The sequence below is a fragment of the Ceratotherium simum genome, chromosome 33, assembly GCF_057802395.1.
Source record: "Ceratotherium simum simum isolate JZ-2026a chromosome 33, ASM5780239v1, whole genome shotgun sequence".
Lineage (NCBI taxonomy): Eukaryota > Metazoa > Chordata > Mammalia > Perissodactyla > Rhinocerotidae > Ceratotherium > Ceratotherium simum.
The window spans coordinates 13,406,293-13,426,912 of NC_141932.1; the positions used below are offsets into that span (position 1 = coordinate 13,406,293).

General features: G+C 55.1%; 1 protein-coding gene across 2 annotated transcripts; it reads left to right on the forward strand.

The window, feature by feature from the left end:
* The first annotated feature begins 505 nt into the window (after positions 1-505).
* TMEM143 (transmembrane protein 143) lies at positions 506-20,483 on the forward strand. Of its 2 annotated transcripts, XM_004440216.3 has the most exons (8): positions 506-684; positions 1,048-1,288; positions 3,022-3,126; positions 10,703-10,897; positions 11,391-11,521; positions 12,469-12,748; positions 17,522-17,711; positions 18,964-20,483. In XM_004440216.3, exons 1-8 carry the CDS (start codon positions 662-664, stop codon positions 19,176-19,178), a joined length of 1,380 nt encoding a protein of 459 aa, XP_004440273.2. In that variant the 5' UTR covers positions 506-661; the 3' UTR covers positions 19,179-20,483. The 2 variants fall into 2 exon arrangements, with proteins under 2 accessions (XP_004440273.2, XP_087277560.1); XM_087421434.1 differs by lacking the exon at positions 506-684 and having other exon boundaries at positions 705-1,288.
* Positions 20,484-20,620: the final 137 nt, after the last annotated feature.

Consider the following 20,620-nt stretch of genomic DNA (forward strand, 5'->3'; position numbering starts at 1 on the left):
CAGAATGGGAGGCCATGCCCCGGCACCAGGCTACCTTCTTAGAATCGGGGTCTTCCCTTTAAGGATGTGGAATTGGGGCGCTGGGGCTCTAGGGGGGAGAGGTTTGGGGGTGACGCTGCCTGACAAAGGGCCACCCCTACTGTGGAGGCCCGGTCCGCGTCACCTGGAGGCCCGCTCTTCCTTCCGCCCACCCTCCCCTCTGAGTCCCTGGCGCCACCTCCGTCTTCCTTTGGGTCTGCTTTTTCCCGCCTTTTCATTTCTCCGCAGCTGATTGGCTGAGCTCAAGTCCCGCCTCCTCTCTTTTCCCGCCTACTCGGCAGCTGACAGGGGCGGGGGCGTGGCCTCAGCGGACGTTGGGCCGCCCGCCGTTGGCGAGCTGCGCGCGGGAGCCCTGCCCCGCCCCGCCCCGCCCCGCCCCGCCCCGCCCCATTCCCTTTGAAGCACGCGGACAAGGAGACACTTCTGCAGCGCATGCGCTGAGCCCAAAGAAGGCCTGCAGCGGGGCCAGGCAGGCCGATTGCGCATGCGCGATCGAGACCGGGCGTTAGAAGAAAGAATGGACAGCGCTCAATGACCCAGACTTTGCGCATGCGTCTTACTGCTGCCTGAAGCCGAACCTCGGGGGCCCAGGACACCTTCCTGCACATGCGCAGGAGGCTCAATGACAGTCGAGCGTTGGCTAAGGTGAGGGAGACGGTGGAGGATTGCATGGCCGGGGGCGGGCGGCCCTGCATCCCTCCTTGCCTTTCCGAGCATCTCCTATGCTCCTAAGATCCGCCTCGCCGCTTTGGCCCCGCAGAAACCAGTTGTACCACTACAGGGTCTCTGGGCCCGCAAAATGCCCAGGACCTAAAACCTCTGACTCCTGCCTGGGACCCGAGCCAACTGAGCAGTGTGGGAGGGGACGGGCAAGAGGGCTACGAAGCGGGCGAATGGACTCTGCGCCCTGCCTGGGGTAGGGACGGCCCCCGGAGGTTGGGACATGGAGGCGGAGAGGGCGCATGTCCTCCAGATGACCTTTGACCCCTGCCCATTTCCCTCGTTCAGGCTCCCAGGAAAGGGTCTGGCCATGCTGCATATGACCCGGGGGGTCTGGGCATCCAGGGTGCGAGTATGGCCCCTGTTGCCCGCGCTCCTCGGGCACCCCCGGGCCTTGTCGTCGCTGGCGGTCAAGATGGGGGAGTACCGCAAGATGTGGAACCCCACGGAGCCCCGCGACTGGGCCCAGCAGTACCGCGAGCGGTTCATCCCGTTCTCCAAGGAGCAGCTGCTCCGCCTCCTGATACAGGTACCGCCCGTCCCGGGTCCAAGCGCCTGGGAACTACGACTCCCGGCAGGCCTCGCGGGGGCACAGCGCTACATGCTATAGAGGGCTGCCCTGGTGCCTCCTGGGAGTTGTAGTTCCCGTTCTCCGTTCCCCGTTCCCAGGTGGGCGCGGAGTGAATTGGAATTCAGGGGGAAAACCTTTGAGGTGCAGATGTGGCAGCAATTCCCGACTCTAGCTTGTTCTGGGGGCTTGAACAAGCATTCACTGGGGCATGGTTTTTCCCTCTGCAAAATGGGTATAGTAATCATCCTCATCATTTCTATTACTACTACCTAATAATAATTTTTATACCTAGGAAGCTATAATCATAATTATTATCACACTCTGTGAGCTCTTACTATACGGCACTGTGCTAAGCATTTTCCATGTATTATTGAATCATCCTAACAACCCGGTCAGAGAGATGCCACCATCATCCCCATTTTACAAACAAGGTAACTAAAGCAGGAGAGGATAGTGACTCACCCAAGGCTATGGTGTAGTGGCCCAGACTTGAAGCGAAGGGATCTGACTCCAGAGCAGGGCAGGGACTAGGGTGAGGCTAGTAGGCACTTGCTCAACTCTAAGAGCGAGTGCTCCTTACATTTTACGCCTTAGGCGCCTCATTCACCTCACCCTAGTCGATAGCACTCCAAAGCGTAGGCTCTTACCCTACTGTTGTCACCATACTAGTGAATGGGCTGCCCTGTGGCTTAGCGGTTAAGTGCGCGCGCTCCATTGGTGGCCCAGGTTCGGATCCAGGCGTGCACCGACGCACCGCTTCTCCCGCTGGGCCGAGGCCGTGTCCCACATACAGCAACTAGACAGATGTGCAACTATGACATAGAACTATCTACTGGGGCTTTGGGGGGGTGGGGGGAAAGGAGGAACCATACTTGTCATTATTGAAGATTATCATTCGTTCACTTAACAGTTATTTATTGAACACCTGCTGTATGTACTAAGTGCTGTGCTAGACTATACACACACATAGATATATACACACATACAGAAACACACATGTATATATATGGACACACATGATCGCATCCAACTCTCACCATTGCTCTCTAAGAAAGAGGGCGCGATCCTCTGTTGCTGATCAGGAAGCACGCTCAGAGAGGTGAAGTATGTAATTTTTACTAATATCTCATTTATTGAGAAAGACATAATGGTTATGGTATTAGCTGGATGGGTGATATTGACTAGCTATAAGTAGTAGTGGAAGAAGCCATGTCACCAAGTCACCCAGGTCACCGAGTGGCTAAATGTGTGTGCTCTGGAGTCAGACAGGCCTGGAATGGAGTCTCAGCTTCTCTTTATACAGATGCTGTGGCCCTCAGCAAGTGACTTCCCTGAGCCTCAGTTTCCCCCTCTGAAAAATGGGGGTTATAATTCCATTAACCTCTTTGCATCTTCTGGAAGATGATAGCATGCCAGCAGACGGTGCCTGGCACACAGTAAGCAGTGTGTGGCTGCGTAAGTGTCACAGCAGGCACTTGAACCTCTAGCTCTTTTAGCCATCCGCTTTTCCCCATACTGGGCTACCTCAGTTTCTTGGTCAGTAAAATTGACCAAACCCCCTTTCCCCTAAACAAAGCAAAATTTTAAAGAGCCCAGAGCTCTGATTGTCTGTGCAGGCTGCCAGGGAAAGAATTCTTCCGTGAAAAAGGGGAAAGAGACCTAAAGAGAAGTTTTGCTTCCCGAGGTAACAGGAATTCCACTCCAGTCCCGCAGAGAAGGTGGCTTTGGAGGAGTTCTCGGCCCACGTGGACTTCTGCACCCTGTTCCACTATCACCACATCCTGGCCCGGCTGCAGGTGAGGATGAGCACGGGCCTTGTTTACTCGTCCATTCATCCAGCAAAAATTCTTTGAGCACCTTTGTGGAGCCTGGCCCTGTTCTGAGCACTGGGGATGCAACAGTGAACAGGACAGAGAAGCCACGCCCTCATGGAGCCGACATTCCCCTTGGGGAGACAATAAACAATTATAAAATATGATACCCAGGAGTGGTAAGTGCTATGAAGAACAATGAAGCAGAGATTGAGGCGGGATAGAGAGGGATGAGATGGGGGCCTGTTTTAGACAGGGTGATCCGGGAAGGCTTCCCTGAGGAGGTGACAGTGAGCTAAGACTTGAATAAAGGGAGGGAACGAGCCTGCTGGATGTGTGGGGGAGGACATTGCAGGCAGAAGGAAAAGCAAGTGCAAAGGCCCTGGGGTGAGGGTGTTGGAGAAACATGGACCACTGTGGCTGGAGGGGAGTGAGCGAGGGAGAGAGGGCGGGAGATGAGGGCAGAGAGGGAATGGGGGCAAATTGTGCCTGGCCTCGTGGGCCCTGCTGAGGACTTTGCTTTTACACTAAGTGAGCTGGGAGCCACAGGAGGGCTGAGCAGAGCGGGGACATGAGCTGATTCAGGTATTAACAGGATCTTTCTGGCTGCCGTGGAGGGAACAGACTGTCAGAGGCAGAGAGATCTATTAAGGAGTCTATTATATTTTTCCAAGTGAGTGATAATGGCAGCTCCGACAAAAGTAATAGCCGTGGAAGTGGTGAAAATTGATCAGATGCTGGTAATGGTTGGAAGGCCTCAGCATTTGGCTGTGAGGGAAAGAGAGGAGTCAGGTTGTGCCTCCAATGGTTCTGGCCTGCCTCCCTGCAAGGATGGAGCTGCCATCTACTGAGATGCAGAAGACAGGGCGGGGGTGGGAGACAGATCTGCGGAGAAGGTCGAGAGCTCAGTTTTGGACTTAGAAATTTCAGCTGCCTGTCAGAGTAGAGAGATGGACTCAAATGTGGGGTCTGGAGGTCAAGGGAGGGGTCTGGGCTGAGAAGCACCCCTGGGAGGATCTAGATGGTACTAAATGGGACCATCAGGGGGATTAGCTGAGCCCTCGGGCATGCCAGCCTGGAGAGATCAGGAAGGGGTACTGGAACCAGTGAGGGGGACAGACAAGGAGCAGCCCGAGAAAGATCTGGAACCCCAGGACAGAGTGGTGTCCGGAAGCCAATTCTCAGCATCCTCCTCCTTGTCCTTCCAGGGTCCTGCCTGTGTTGGGGGTCCCCAAGACCCCTCTCAGATTCACTGATTTTCTAGAGGGACTCACAGAGCTCAGATAAACCGTGACGCACACAGTAGTAGTTTATTACGGCAAAAGGAGAGCGAACAAAATCAGCAAAGGAAAAAGACGATGGGACAGAGTCCAGGAGAGACCTGGCAAGAGCCTCCAGCTGTCTCTCCCAGTAGAATCACACATACAGCACTTAATTCTCCCACCAATGACGAGTGACCGGGCACGGAGTGTCGCCCACCGGGGAAGCCCACCTGAGCCTTGGTGTCCAGGGTTTTTCCTGGGAGTTGGTCACGGAGGCCTGGCTGGCTGCTGTGTGGCTGACTTTGGTCTCCAGCCCCTCCAGAGGGTGAGCTGATACTATGTGGCCCAGGGCCGCCACCGTCAATCACATTGTTACATAGACTATCCAGTGTGGCCTGAGGCCTCAGATAAACCTAGACATTCTTATCAGGCAGGACATGCCAAGGGCCTGGAGGTTCCCTCCCAGGAGCCAGTCGAGGGCCAGTCCTTTGAAATGTGCAGGGTTTGGCCACCCCAGGCCTGCTGAGCCCACCCTGTACTGCACACTGCCACTGCCCTCCTCCAGCTGCCATCAGCCCCACTTGCAGAGGCAGAAACCGAGGCTCACGAGGGCCCAGGATGTGCCCACGATTGCACAGTTCACGAGTGGCAGAGCCGGGATCTGAGCCCCTGTCCGCTGCCTCCAAGCTCTTCCCCGGGGCACCTGCGACCTCGGGAGGCAGGGTTTTTTTTTTTTTTTTTAATTACTTAAAAATATTTAAATATATGGAAACATAGAATATTCAATGAAGATGCATATTCCCACTGAGGCAGGAGATTTTAAACTGAGGTGCCGAGTGGGGGGCGGGGGTGGGGTAGAAGCACCAGAGGCGGGTGAGAGACACTGGGTGACCGTTAGCTGATGACCTAAGTTCCTTGAGGAAGTGGCCTGGGGCAGGAAAAGTATTAGAATAGCTCCGTTCTGGTTCAAACACCAGCTTTGTTGTTCACCAGGCAGGTGACCTTGGACCAGGAGAGGTGACCTCTCCCCACTCCTCCTTTCCTCTTTTCATTCATTCATTCACTGAATTCGCTCAGCGGATATTTGTGGAGCAGCTACTGTGTCCCCTGAATTGTTCCAGGTCCCGGGACACAGCGGCGAGCCTGGCAGATGTGTGTAACTGCCTCATGGGGTCACGTTCTAGGGAGGGAGACAGACCCTCAACAAAGTAAAGAATCAAAATGGGTTAAGAGGTGCGAGGTACTCAGGATGGGGCTGCCAGATAAAGTACAGGACGCCTCGTTTGTTCCTGTCCTACTGCTAACAAATTACCATAAACCGGGTGGCTTAAAACAACAGAAATCTATTCTCCGAGTTCAGGAGGCCAGAATTCCGAAGTCAAGGTGTTGGCAGGGTTGGTTCCTTCTGGAGACTCCTAGCTTATGGCGGCAGGCCTTGGTGATCCTTGGCTTATGGAGTCATCACTCCAATCTCTGTCCCCATCCTCACATCGCCTTCCTCTCCGTGCCTCTGTGTGTCCTTTTCTGTCTCTTATAAGGACACTCTCGTTGGATTTAGGGCCCCCCTAATCCAGGATGATCTCATCTCCATCCTTACCTTAATTACACCTGCAAAGGCCCTGTTTCCAAATTAGGTCATGTTCTGAGGTTCCAAGGGGACATTAATTTTTAGGGCACACTATTCAACCCTCTACATCCAATTAAATTTGAATTTCAGATAAACTCTGAATAATGTTTTTAGTATTATTATGTCCCATGCAATACAGTCCTCAAATATCGCATGGGACAAACTTAAACTGAAAAATTACTTGTTGTTGATCTGAAGATAAAATCTAACTTGGTGTCTTGTATTTTTTAAAAGTTATTTTTGGATAAATCCGAGAACCCAAATTGAGGAGAAAAAGAAAGCAGGGGTGTTTTGTAGTCTTAGGTAGGGTAGTCAGGGAAGGCCTCCCTGAGGGGGTGACATTTGAGCAAAGGCCTGAAGGAGGTGAGAGCGAGCCATGTGGAGATCTGCGGGAACAGTAAGTGCAAAGGCCCTGAGGCAGGAGTGTGTAGGGTGTGTAGGAGGAACAGCAAGGATGCTGGTGGGACTAGAGCCAAGGGGAGAGGGCTGGAGATGAGGGCAGAGAGGGGATCAGGTCCAGATCCTGCAGGGCCTCGTGGGACACGGTGAGGATGTTGCTTTGACTCTGAGTGAGGTGGAAGCTACTAGAGGATTCTCAGAGGAGGGACGTGAGCTGACTTAGATTACAGCAGGCGCCCTCTGGCGGCAGCATGGGGAACAGACTTGGGAGTGCGGCTGGAGGATGGGGGCAGGGAGACCAGTGCGGAGGCCACAGCAACAGTCCAGAGGATGAGGGTAGCTCAGACGGGGGTGGGGGCGCGGAGGTGCGGGGGATCGGGGCGGGGGTGAGGGTTGGAGGTGGCGGTGAGAAGTGGTCAGATTCTGGAAATATAGTAAATGTGGTGCCGTCAGGATTTGCTGATGGGTTGAATGTGTGAGAAAGAGACAGGTCCAGGATGACCCCAGGCCCGAGCACCTGGAAGGATGGGCTTGGCCTCTTCTGAGCTGGGAAGATAATGGAGGAGCAGGCCTGGGGGGCACTTTCAGGACCCTAGTTCGGGATGTAGCGGATTTAAGAGGATGCCTGTGGATGCCCGTGGCGGGGCATCAAGAGGCCCCTGGGACATCTGCGTGGAAGCCTTGAGTAGGCTCTTGGCTGCGTGATCTGGAGCTCCAGAAAGATTTCCAGACTGAAGACAGATATCTGGGAGTCCTCAGTAGACAGATGGTGTTTGAGGTCCCCAAGGGACTACTCGAGGATAGAAAATGGCAGCAACGATCACCATGAAGACCCAATGACATCTGTCATTCCTTCAACAGATGTTTATGCAGAGCCCGGGGCCGGGTGCCGGGGCTTCATCGAGGGGCAAACCCAGGCCTGCACCCCGCCCTTGGGGAGCTGAACTCGGGGGGTGGGAACAGCCGTGGTCAGACACTCTCCCCACTGAATGGGCAAGTTCAGATTGTGACCTTGAGAGACACGGTCTGTGTGAGCGGATGACAAAGCTGACTTTGGTTCCTGTACTGGGGTCTGTGTGCAAATTGGGAAAAGGCACCCCTTTCCCTAGCCTGGTGCTGTCTAATATGGTAGTCACCATTCACATGTGGCTGTTTAAATTTGAAATAATTGAAATTAAATAAAATTTTAAAATTCCATTCCTCGATTGTAGTCACCATGTTTCGGTTGCTCGGTTGCCCCCTGTGACCAGTGGTAACCTATTGGATGGTGCAGATCTAGGTGTTTCCATCACTGCAGGAAGTTCTATTGGATAGTGCTGCTCTATATCCTTTATTTCCATCTGAAAGGGTGACTGTTGTGATAAATGTATAGGTCTACAGCATCTAGAAGGGTGCTTCTTAGATCTGGCACCTTTGTGCAGTGCACACCATGCCCAACCACACAGGGCGGCCCTGCTCAGCCTAGGGAGCAGAGGAGGGCTCTTTAAGAGTGATCTGGAATATGATAGAAGAGTAGGACTTCAGTAGTGGAAGGGGAAAGAGGCAGGGAGAGGGGCAGGGAGAGTCTCCCAACAGCATGTGCAAAGTCCCTGTGCCTGGAGGAACTAAAGCCAGTGTGGCTGGTGTAGAGCCACCAAGGGGGAGTGTGGTGTCAGGCCCTGGCAGGCCTTGCAGGCCCTAGTACAGACCCTGGTCCTGCTTCCTGAGGGCAGTAGGAGCATTGGAAGGATAACAGGAGATTGACATGGTTAGATGTGTAATTTCTGATAGACCACTTCCTGTCTGTGTGACCTTGGCCAGATACTTAGCCTCTCTGTGCATGAATTTCCACATCCAGGAATGGGGATAACAATAGTACAATTCTCACATTGTAAGAATGTGTGTATAACATGCTTCAAACAGTGCCTGACACATAAGCATTATATAAATGTGTGCTATTATCATTTATTACTATTGATTGTTGTTATCGTTTGACAAAATCTTGGCTGCTCTGTAGAGAACAGATTGGCTGGGGAGGCGGGGCGAGGGGATTTGGGGAGACCATTGAGAAGGCTGTTGGACTTATCCAGGCAGGAGGAGGCTACGGTGGTGCGGATGCAGCAGGGCTGGTGGGGAGGGGAGAGCGGGGCGAAGTGGCGACCTGTTTGGAGGTGGAATGAGCAGGATTTATTGTGTGAGGGGCGGTAACGCAGGGGTCACCTGTGACATCCAGGTTCCTGGCTTGAAGCCCAGGGTGGATGTGAAGTTCCCAGAAGAGAATCAGGCTCGCAGCGGACTCTGATGGATGCAGATTGCTCTCTCCTCCAGCTCGGAGGTTCCCTCCCTCTCTAACTGCAGCTTAGTCCCGGGGATGGAATTTCTCAAGGTCACTCCGTGAGTCTGAGAAGGTGGCCAGAGAGACCTGCTCTGCCAGCCTGGGCTGAAGGACTCAGGCACAGGCCTCAGCTTTGGGCTCGAGTCCCGTCCTTGGCTGGCACACCCCAGCCCTGGGAGTTAGTTCAGAAGAGGATTTGCTAGGCCTGACTCTCCTGTATCACTCTCTCCCTGCACAGTTGTTTCTGAGGCCCTGGGCCTTCCCACCTCCAAGCCTTTGCCCAGGCTATTCCTCCCACGTGGGTTACCCTCCCGTCTTCTGCTAATTCAAAGTCGCACCTGGCCTAGACAAGCTGCTCCTTCAGCTCTGTGCCTCTCTTGAGAGACAGAGAATCGGGTTTATGGGCTTGTTTTATGGAGGGGTGAGTTCCCCCCGAGGCTTGCCCTATAGTCTGGGACAGGTCATATGTCATCCTGAAACTGAATCTCTCCACAAGCAAATAGGCTAGGTGCCCGGAAGCTCACTCTTTCATTCATTCATTCATTCATTCATTCATTCAACAATATTTTGGAGGAAGAGTGATGGGTGCCTAAGATGGGGTGGGCAAGGCAGAAGCCAGTTTGTGAGGGACCTTGAAGATGGGGAAACAATTCTAGTATTTATCCCAAATGCGGTGGGAAGCCGTTGGAGGATAGGGTGGGGAATCTGTTTATAATCTAAGTAAGCTCTTTGGGACAGCGCCTGGAGAATGGTTTGGAAGTGGCGAGAGTAGCAGCAGTGAGAACAGAAGCCCAGTGCAGTTGTTTAGGTGAGAGGCGAAGGCGGCTGGGACAAGAAGGGAGCAGTGGAGATGGAGGGGGAGACGGATGCAAGAGCGATTCTGAGGTGTAGCCAGTGAACTTGCTAAAGGATAGGATATGGGGGTGAGGATAGGAAAGGAATCAGGATGCCTCCAAGGGTTCTGATCAGAGCATCTGAATGGATGGTGGTGCCATTCCTGAAAAGAGGAGACAGGATGGGGCAGGAAGAAATGAAGCGTTCTCCTTGGGCCATGACAAGAGATGCCGTTAGACACCCAACTGGAGATGTCAAAGAGAGAGTTGAATGTGAGAGTCTGACGCTCAGGGGAGAGGCCAGGGCTGGTGGGGGGGAATAGGTTTGGGAGAGGAAATCCAGAATGGCAGTTTTGTTGCAAGATGGGGATGGGAGGCTGTGATCTGTGGGCTCAACATGTTGGATTCGAGGTGACTGTGACATCCAGTAGAGAGTTTGTATTAGTTAGTGTAAAGGCTTAGCTGCTGTAACAAGCAGACCCCACAACATGATGGTTTAAAGGGAGCAGAGGATTATTTCTCTCCCACTTAACAGTCCTGGGGTAGTGGGCCGGGGTGGACAGGCAGCTCTGTTCCACATGAGATTATTCTGGGACCTAGATTCCTTCCATCTTGTTGCCCTGCCATCCCTTAGGACATTGTCTTCATCTCTGTGGGGTCAAAACTGGGTCGTGGGCGAAACAGTGTTCTAAGCTGGCAGAAGAAGGGAGAGAGTGAAGTTCAGGGGAGCAAGAAGTGAGGGGGAAGGTGTACCCATCACTTCCACTCACATTCTGTGGATGAAATCTTAATCATCTGGCCACACCTAGCCCCAAGGGAGGCTGGGAAATGTAGTCTTTCTGGGCAGCTCTATTACTGTGGATATTAGGTCCAGAATTTGCAGAAGAGGTCTGAGCTGGAGAGGCGAGTTGCACAGAGATACACAGAGATGCATGGAGTGGTGTTTAAAGACGTGGGAATGGCAAGGCCACTTAGGGCGAGCTTGAAGAGAGAAAAGGAGGAGTGCCAGAATCACGCCCTGGGGGACCCCATCATTGAGAGGATGGGCCGGGAACGTCCTTCAGTGTGCCCACAATCCCCGTGCTGTGCCCTGGCTCATTTTTCCTTTCTCTGGCTCTCTCCTCAGGCCTTGTATGACCCCATTAACCCCGACCGGGAGACCCTCGACCAGCCTTTGCTTACGGACTCCCAGCGTCTGTCTAATGAGCAGGAGGTGCTTCAGGCTCTGGAGCCCCTTCTGGCCCAGGCCAACTTCTCCCTGCTCTCCGAGGACACCCTGGCCTACGCTCTGGTGGTCCACCACCCTCAGGATGAGGTCAAGGTGCCTGTCTTCCAGAGGGAACCAAAACTCCCAGGAGGCCTTGGGGCTGGGGTGGAGCCTTTGGGAGGCAGAGGCTGCTGGGAGTTGTAGTCCTGAACACAGGGCACTAGCCCATGTGGCGCCTTCGGTGAATTAGAAAAAGGTGACTCTTTCCCGGGTCACTTTGTACACCTTAAACTTGCACAACGTTACACGTCAAATTTATTCAATTAAAAAGTATAATGGAGTATCTTAAAATCAGTGGCATCTTAGATTCTAGGAAATATGGTAATAAAGATTACTATGATGTGAATGGTGCCATCTTAGATCTATGCCCTTGTGCAGTATACAACATGAATAACCGCACATGGCTGCCCTGCCTAGACACTGGGTGATGATAAGCCTGGGGGAGGAGGGGGTGGAATCAGTTGGGGAGGGGCATCTAATTCTGGTATCCTGGGCTCACGCCCCAGCCCATGCTCAGTGGCTCTGCTTCCTTTGTCCCCCTTGGCAGGTGACAATAAATTTGGATCAGTATATCTACATGCAGTTCTGGGCCCTGGGCCAGCGAGTCGGGCAGATGCCCCGTAAATCCAGCGTGGGCTCCAAGCGTGGCTTCTTCACCAAGTCGCCCCCCGCGGAGAGGTGAGGCGGCCCTTGTTCCCCAGCTGCAGCGAGAGGGAGCGAGGTTAGAGTCGAGAGGGGACCGAGAGGTCAGTGTCTGGATTTGGGTGTCTGGGCTCCGGGTGGGACGTCGAGAAAGGGGAGGAGTGAATCATCCAAATGCTGCCTTTTCTTCCCAAGGACAAGTAAGAACCACAATTCCCAAGGGAAGAGAAGGGGTAGGGGCATTTCTTCCCATTTCCCAAACAAGGAAAACCGAGGCTCAGAGAGGGAAGGCCACATTGTGAAAAAGTGACACAGCCAGGATTCTGATGAACATCACATTTTTAACAAACTATTCAAATACGAAGTAGGGTCAGGAGAACCAGATCTTCTCACAACCGGCCAGGGGGCCTGTAAATTACCCAATCTTTCTGGAAATCAGTTTACCAAATATGGTCATGAATCCAAAAAAACCAAACAAAGCAAAAACCTAACACAAAAAAACCCTCATATCCCTTAAACCAGTAATTCCACTTCCAGGGAATCTGTTCCAAGGAGATATTTATACTCGCAGACTGTGTGTTTATCTGTCTCTCATGCTGGACTATAAGCGGCACAAAAGCAGTGATGGACTCATTGTGTTGTCTCTCCAGAGCTTCATAGCACTCCCTGGCACCCAGAAGACACTCTAAAATATACGTAGAATTTGAATTTGAAAATTAACTAAACAAAAGAATTTTATTTAGCTCTCATTTATCAAGTACATAAAATCAGAAGCAACTTACGTGTCCAATAATAGGGGATTCCATTATTTAACTGATCCCCTATTGTTGGACATTTAGCTTATTGCTGACTTTCCTCCCACCACTGTTAAGCAGCTTTTAAAATGATCGTGTGGTCACAGAGCCAGAGAGAGTGTCCTGGGGTTGGAGGGGGCTTCCTGGGGCGGTCCTAACCACCCTCGCCTCTCTGTCTCTGTCCGTCAGGAGATACTTTAAGCGGGTGGTGCTAGCAGCCCGAACGAAGCGGGGGCACCTGGTGCTGAAGAGCTTCAAGGACACGCCGCTGGAGGGCTTGGAGCAGCTGCTGCCCGAGCTGAAGGTGCGCACGCCCACCCTGCAGCGCGCCCTGCTCAACCTCACGCTGCTCGTCTCGGGCGTGGTCTTCTTCGTCAACGTGTGCATGGTGGTGCTCTCGGACCTCAAGGTGGCCACGTCCCTGCTGCTGTTGTTCTTTGCTCTCTTCATGGGCGTGCGGGCCTCCAAGGTAAGCAGGCCACTGGCCGTGCCTCCTGGGTCCCGGCTTCTTTGCGTTCAGCCAGAAGGTCGGGCCACCCTATATCTTTGTTTATTTCATGCATTACTCTGCTTCCTGCTGTACTTTATTCCTTCTCTCCTTTCCTTTCCTTTGTCATTCCTACTTTTTCTTCCCCCACCCCCCCTTCCTTCTTTCCTTTTCTGCTCATTTCCTCAATACAACCTTGGGCAGGTTTCTTGATCTCTCTGTAGCTTCAGTTTCCTCATCTGGAAAATGGGGATAATAGTGAGACCCGCCTGGTAGGGTTGTTGTGAGGATCAAATGGGGGAATCCATGAAGAGCACTGGGTGCAGGGCCTGGCATACAGTAGGTGCTACATAAGTGTTCACAGCCAGCCATTGAGTGCCTGCTTTGAGAGGTACTTCGAGATGTGTTGAAGGTTGTGGGTTTTAGAATCAGACTGCCTGGTTTGAATCTAGCTGTCTGTCTTCTAGCTGTGTGACCTTGAGCAAGCCACTTAACCTCTCTGTGCCTCAGCTCCCGCATCTGGAGAGCGAGGATGACAATAGGACCTAACTCATAGGGTTGTTGTGGGGATTAAATGAGTTAACACACATCTGGTGCCGAGAACAGAGCCTGAGGTATACAGAAGGTACTATATGAGGGTTAGCCATTACCATTATTATTATTATTATAACTAGTTGTACTCTTGTTCCCTGAGTCTGGGCTTCCCCATCCTGGCCGGGTGTCATTAACACCAAGGGAGCTGTTTTATAAAAGCAGCCTCCTGAGCTCCAGCCCGAATGGACTGAATTGGAAACTCTGGGACTGGAGCCCAGGAAACTATTTTTAACAAGCTCCCTTCCTGATTCTGCATGTGAGTGCAAGCCTGCCTCATACAGTTGTGCAGGTTGTTCACCATCCAAGGATTCGTGGCCCAGGGGACGGGTGGGGGCTGGCGCCCCACTTGTGCTTTGTTTGATGAGTCATGTGTTCTATCTTGAGGCTGAGTCAGCCGGAGGGGCTGCCTTTTACTGATTCTCCCCAGGGTTCACACTTGCCCCAGGAGCGTGCACTGGCATGGCGCTGGTTCATTGGTTTTCAAACTGTTTTCAGCCATCCCAACAGGCTCTCAGGAAGACTGGTAATAAATTCCATGGATAATAGCCAGGCTGTGCTACCCCGCTGGGCGTGGGGGTAGTGATTCCTGCCTAGGACCAGGGGTCACGCGGCATTTGAGGGAAGCTTTGAAAGGGGAGGATTGGGCCTGGTGGAGAAGGGGCTGGACACGCATGGCTTAGGGGATCTCACGGGGCTGGGGTCTGGGTTGCAGGGTGGAGAAGTGAGGCCCAGAGGGAGGCAAGGGCCTCGAAAGCTAAGATAGGGGCACTGGCTTTATCCTCAGGGCAGCGGGAGCCATGGAGGAGTTGTAAGCATGGAGGGAGTGCAGCGACCACAGAGGACAGAGGGGAGGGGTGAGAACAAAGGCAGAGAGGCCAGTGAGGGGTGTTGGGCTGGTCTGGGGGTGACACGCAGACTCCTAGCCCAGGGTGGACCGTCTGTCCCACCTCGCAGTGGCCCCAGGGGGCTGCGGAGCCTCTCGGGCTCTGAAGGGCCGGTTTAAAACCCAGTTCACTAATTTAGTGCATCCGTTAAACGTTTTCCTACGCCTGGGCTGAGCCTCCAGCCTTCAATGTGGGCCCTCCCCAGGCTCCCTCCAGCTGCCCCCTCCCTCCCTGTGCGCACTTGTTCCCTCCTGGGTGCCAGCCACTCCCAGATCTCTGTCTCTACCGCAGGCTCCTCTCCCAGTCTCCAAACCTGCTCCCTGGACTTGCCCGAGCCCTTCCGGCATGCACCGCATCCCTGTCGAGCTCAGCATCCATCTTCCCCCAGGCTCCTTCTCCTCCCGAGTTCCCCCGCTCAGGACAAGCACCCAGATCAGACCCAGGGAGGCCGATTTCACTGCAGGATGCGTGTGCCTCTTTCTTCCTCCCCAAAGAGCTTCTCCACGTCTGTGGTTTCCACAAGCAGCTCCCCACCGTCTGCTGGATTGGGGTGCTCTGCGCTCAGCCTGGGGTGGCCAGCTGGGCCAGGCAGAGCGCAGCGTCTCCCCGACACCCGCTCCCCCTCCTGCTTCTCCATCTGTGGATGGCCCTGGTGCCCTCCACTCACTGGCTAGACCCCTGGAAGCTGCCCTCGCCCTGACCCCCAATCTGTCAGTTTCCAGCCCCTCCTTCCTGCTCCCTGAGTCTCTGCGCCCATCTCCGCCCCTCTGTCCGGCCCCAGCTCAGACCCTCTTCCCTGCCTCCCATTCGGTCCCCTCCAGCCCATCCCCGAGGGCCCCCGAGCTGGCTCTGCTCCTCCCTTGCTCTCAGCCTGGCATCAGAGACTGTTTCCCCAGCCTCATCCGACACAATTCTATGCTTCTGCTCCACCAAAATATCCTGGCAGCACCTCCTCCTGCTCCCCCGCTCTGCTTCTCTCCCCTTCTCTGCCTTTGCACGTGCTGTTCCCTCTGACTGAAATGTCCTTTCCCCCTTATTGGGCTGGCCAATGCTGCTTACCCCTTACCCTCAGCTCAGAGGCTCCAGAAAGCCTTCCCAGACTTGTCGGGCTGGGCTGCTGCTCCTGTGGGCTCCCTCAGCCCAGCACAGAGCAGGCCAGTGGGCGGTCTGAGAAGAGCTGTCAGGAAGCTGGCACCCCAGAGGGAGAGGCGCGGGGCACACGGACAGACTGTCACGTGCCTAACAGAGGGTGCAGTGGGCACTGGAGTAGCCCGAAGATGCAGCAGCTCGTCTGTGGGCAGCGGTGTCCATCCTGAACCTTGAGGATGAGGCAGTCAGTGTTTTCCAAGAACAGACCAGGGGTGACTTGGCTTGTTCCGAGGCCCAGAGGCCTGAGAGAGCAGTGCGTGCTCAGGGTAATGTTCAGGATAAACTGGCTTGTTCGGCATGGGCTGCATTCAGAGGGAAGGAGTGGGAGGTGAGCAGGAGAAATCCTTAGGGGCCAGGGCAAGAAGCTTGGACTCTCTGAGGGCACTGGGGAGCCATGGGAGGGCTGTGAGCAGGGCAGGAGCAAGGTCAGCTCTGGGGCTGTGCAGGGACAGACTGGAGTGGGGAGACTGAGGCTGGGGGGGAGGCTGGGGCGATACAGTAGGCGGGTTGGAGAGGAGGGGACAGGGCAGACAGAGTCAGGGCAGGAGGATGGGCCAAGGAATGACAGGCTGGTGAGGAGGGCCGAGGATGGTGCCAGGGGTCTGGCCTGTGACTGGGTAGATGGTGGAGTGGCCCCAGACATGGACCCCAGGGGAGGAGTAAGGAGTGGCCTGGGGGGTTGGGTGAGGGGAGACCCTGCACAGGTTGTGGCGAGGAGTGAAGGGAATTTCCAGGTGGCAGGTGGTGAGCCCTCCTCATGGAGAGGTCTGACTTCATCTGTGTGCCGTGTAATAGCATGACCCGCTCATTAAACATATAAGAATTCAACTCCACAAGCTTGGCAGAAACAGACACAAAACCCAATGTGTTTTTCATACCAGATAGTCCCTAATGCATGCAATTCCTACATCTTGCCTTCAGCTGTAGAAATGGCAATTCGTTCCAACACAGGGACATAAACCAACTGTGCTGGGCTCGTAAAAAGAGAGTATAGTCTGCACACAGCCGTGTCATCAGTACTGTGCGTGCCTTTTCAGTGATTTCAGGGGTGTGCTGACTTCAGAAGCACTTCACCTTAGATCTGGGTGTAGGATGGGCAACATCCTATGGGCAGAAGATCCTTATATTTAACAGGCGGCACCCAGCACGGGGTGTGGATGACTATTCAATAGTAGCTAATGTTTAAATGCTTGTTATGGGCCAGGCCCTGTGCCAACTGTTTTATTAACCGTGACTTCCTGAGCCCTTCTGTCACCTGTCTCGGTTTACGGACAGTGCTACCCTAGGACTTAGGTCTTAGCCCAGGGCTCACAGCTGGTAGGGGGCAGAGTTGGGACTGGCTCTCAGGACTTCAGGCTGCAGGACCCAGCAGCCTTGAGCTCATTTTGTGGCTGCATGAAGGAATCTGGGCCCCCAAAGGGCACCAGTAGGCTCTTGTTTCTCTCCTTAGGGACACCAAGGATGGGGAGAGGGGCCCAGGAGAGGAGGGGTCAAGGGTGGGGAAAGGGGCAGCCAATAGTTAGCTGGGGTTCAGACCTGTCCCTCCCTCCTTCTTCCCTCAGAGCAGCTCTATGAGTATTTGGTGTCTTTAGAAAGAGATCAGTATGATTTGCTCCCATGTAGCCAGCATCCAGCATCAACAATTAGCAATAATCAATCAGGTTTCACCTTGAAGACCCCCGCTGTCGCACCACTGGAGTATTTTGAAACAAATCCTAGACATCATCTGTAAATACTTTAGTATGTGTCTAAAAGATAAGGACTTAAAAAAAATCATTGTAACGAAACAGTTGCAAAGCAAAAACTCATATCGTCTGGAAATCCTTGCACAAATCTATTAATATGTGGCTCTGAAGGGCAAACCAGTGCAGCGGCTGCTAACAACTGTTGGCGGCCTCGGAGTCCCCGGGGCGAACGCGTGTGTGTGTTAAAAGAATACAAATACCCGGGCCCCAGTCCTGGGGACCTGAACTGAAGGGGTCTGGAGAGGCCCCGAGTTCGCGGGAAGGACCGGGCCAGCGTGAGGGACTGACGGGTGTGTGTATGGGCGGGGGCGTGGGGTCCGAGCGTGGCCCTGCCCCTCCCGGGTCGCGGAGCTGAGCCCGCCGGGCCGCTGTCCCACCTGCAGATGTTCGGACAGCGGCGCAGCGCGCAGGCGCTGGAGCTGGCGCACATGCTTTACTACCGCAGCACGTCCAACAACTCGGAGCTGCTCAGCGCCCTGGCCCTGCGCGCGCAGGACGAGCACGCCAAGGAGGCGCTGCTGGCGCACAGCTTCCTGGCCCGGCGGCCCCAGGGCGCGCGCCGCCCGCCCGAAGGTAGGACGCGGCCCTGGGGCCTCGCGCCAGGTGGCCCCGCCCCTCGAGGCCCCGCCCCGCCCATTGCAACCCCACCCGCAGAGTTCCCGCCCCTCTGAAGCCACGCCCAGAGAGGCCCGGTGCCCGTTCCTTTGCAGCCCGCTCCTAGAGTCCCCGCCCCTTTGCAACCCCGCCCAGAGAGCCTCGCCCCGTCTAGCTGCCGCCACGCCCTTAGAGTCCCTGCCCCTTTGCAGCCCCGCCCCTAGAGTCCCGGCCCTTTTGCAGCCCCGCCCAGAGAGGCCCCGCCCCATCCCTCTGTAGCCACACCCCTGGAGTCCCGGGACCTTTGCAGCCCCGCCCCTCGAGGCCCCGCCCCGCCCCTTTGCAACCCCGCCCCCGGATTCCCCCCCCCAGAGAGGCCCCGCCCCATCCCTCTGTAGCCACACCCCTGGAGTCCCGGGACCTTTGCAGCCTCGCCCCTCGAGGCCCCGCCCCGCCCCTTTGCAACCCCGCCCCCGGATTCCCCCCCCCAGAGAGGCCCCGCCCCATCCCTCTGTAGCCACACCCCTGGAGTCCCGGGCCCTTTGCAGCCCCGTCCCCGCCCCTTTGCAGCCCCGCCCAGAGAGGCCCCGCCCCGTCCCCTTGCAGCCCCGCCCCTAGAGTTCCTCCCCGGTCCTCTTGTATCCCGCGAGGCCCCGCCCCATCCCATCGCGGCCTGGCTCCGACTTGGCCCCACCTGGAACAGACTCCACCGTGTCCCTACAGGATTGAGACTCCTCTCAGCCTCAAGTGGCCCTGCCCCAGAGAGACATCATCCCCTCGCTGCCCTAGCTCCCCAACTCCTAGCTCCCACTGGTGACCCTGGCCCTCAGCAGACGGGACCCCTGAACCCAGCTTCCCATCTTGGTGGACATGATCCTTCCCTGGTGTGACCTCCATCGCCTAACCTTAACCTCCATAGGGGTCTTGGATCAGACTCTTTTTGTGGCATGCCCCCACTCCCCGCGTGCTCCTTCCTATACGTGAACCCAAACACTCCCTACAAGAGACCCTGGTCCCTTCCTGTGTAAGCCCCAGGTGGTCCCTTCCCTGGGGAGCCCCCACCCTTCCCTGAACTAGAGTCCCTGGCTTGTCCCCAGATGAGATCCCCAGAACCGAGCCTCCTGGGCCTTGTCCCACTCCCCTCCTAGCCTCAAACTCAGAAACTCAGACCCTCCCAGTCCTCCCTGGTCCCAGTTTGACCTCCTCACAACCCCTGCCTCTCCCCCTGCAGAGACCTCCCAGTGGCTGCAGTCGGAGGTGGAGAACTGGCTCCTGGCCCAGTCAGGCTGTGACGTGGCCTTCAACGGAACTCGGGCCCTGGCCCACCTAAGAGCCCTGACCCCCAGCGTCGGGATGTACCCGCCCCCGGGTTTCCCCAAACTAGACCCGCTGACTGCAGTCACTTCCGAGTCCCCCCAGGCCGCACCCAGCAGTGCTAACCCGTGACAGAAACCTCTCTGCCCAGCCCCGCCCAGCCACCTGGTTAGGAACTAAGCCCCGCCTCCTCCACGACAAGCTGTCAATCATGCTTTGCCACTTCCCAATTTCCACTTACTGTGCTCAGAGGCAATCACTTACGCTACACTGTATTCTTAAAGCCGCCCATCAAGGCAGCCTGCATTCGCTAGCCCCCCTCTCCTGTTGAACGGCCATCCAAGCTTTATGGCTCCGCTCCTATTCCATCTCTTAGTCCCACCCCCGCCATAAACATCCAAATGTGGTTTGGCTGAAAAGGGAGTGTCAGCCAATCGCAGCTGTTCAGCGCTACAAACCACCAGCACAGTTTAGCTGTGCCCTCCGGGGGCTCCATATCGTTGGCTTTTTAGCCTGCTCCGGGCAAACTGCCCATCATGTTCACCAGGGCGGAGCCCCAGCCCACAGCCAATGAGAGCCGGTCAGCCCTGCTCTCTGGCAAACTGCCAATGACAGCTGCTGGGCGCCGTCCGCTTTGGGCAGCCACTTGTGTCTGCATAGAAGCAACCAATCAGACTTTCTAAAGGAAACCTGATCTTTTTATCAATTGCCGCTACTTACAAGGCAGGCCATCTGGTCAACTGCTGATCAGCTTTTCCAGGCTGAAGGGGTTGGGAGCCTTGTGCTAGGCAGAAAGCTGTGGGCCAGGAGGAACCCGAGACCATCCTCACCCCAGGACTCCCTTCCACCCAGGCCCCAACAGCCTCAGGTGCCTTCCCTGCCAGGTTCCTCGCCCTTTCTACAGAAACTACCTCGGTCTGCATCTTCCCTCCACCAGTGGCCTGTGCAATATTTATTTGTCTATCAATTTCCCCCCTGTCCCCTCTCCCAAAGGAATAAATCATGTTTAATAAATCTGGATGAGCGGGTAGCTGCAGGGGTTGGAGAGAAGGCAGGCATCAGAATTCCGGAAGGAAGAGACTGTAGATTTGGGGGGATACATTTGAGTGTGTCCCAGGCAGAGAAAGCTGTAATCCTAAAGGGAGACTGGGTTCCTGGTTGGTGAAACAGACTGGCTCTGGGTCCCAGAAGAGGATCTTAGAGAGGACCTGATTCCTGAGGAGAGGCCCTGGTTTCCAAACAGACTGGATCTTCTGAACAGGGGAGATAGGACGGCCATGTGCAGTTGTGCAGAGTGTTCACTGCACAACGGCACACAGCCAGGCCTCCTCTCCTCCCCACGTGTGTCTTACCCAGATGTGGGTCTGAGTAAGCCTGGAGGGGGGGGTGCCATCTAATTTTTGCTAAGGTGTCCTGTGAGGTAGAGGCAGCATTGGGGTGGGGGAGAGGAGAGGGGTTGGGTTCTAGTGAGGGAAGGAGACTGGGTTTCGAGAGGGAAATGAAAAACGTCTTCCCAGAGGAAGAGTCAGAGAAAAAAGAGACCAACGATCACATCCTGCCTGGTGCAAGGAAAG

Bases quoted from the DNA above. Each gene is read 5' to 3' on its own strand.
- TMEM143 (XM_087421434.1), top strand. From the start codon at position 983: ATGGAGGCGGAGAGGGCGCATGTCCTCCAGATGACCTTTGACCCCTGC. The intron at 10,898-11,390 runs GTGCCTGTCTTC...CCCCCTTGGCAG, and splicing joins ACCCTCAGGATGAGGTCAAG to GTGACAATAAATTTGGATCA. The intron at 11,522-12,468 runs GTGAGGCGGCCC...TCTGTCCGTCAG, and splicing joins AAGTCGCCCCCCGCGGAGAG to GAGATACTTTAAGCGGGTGG.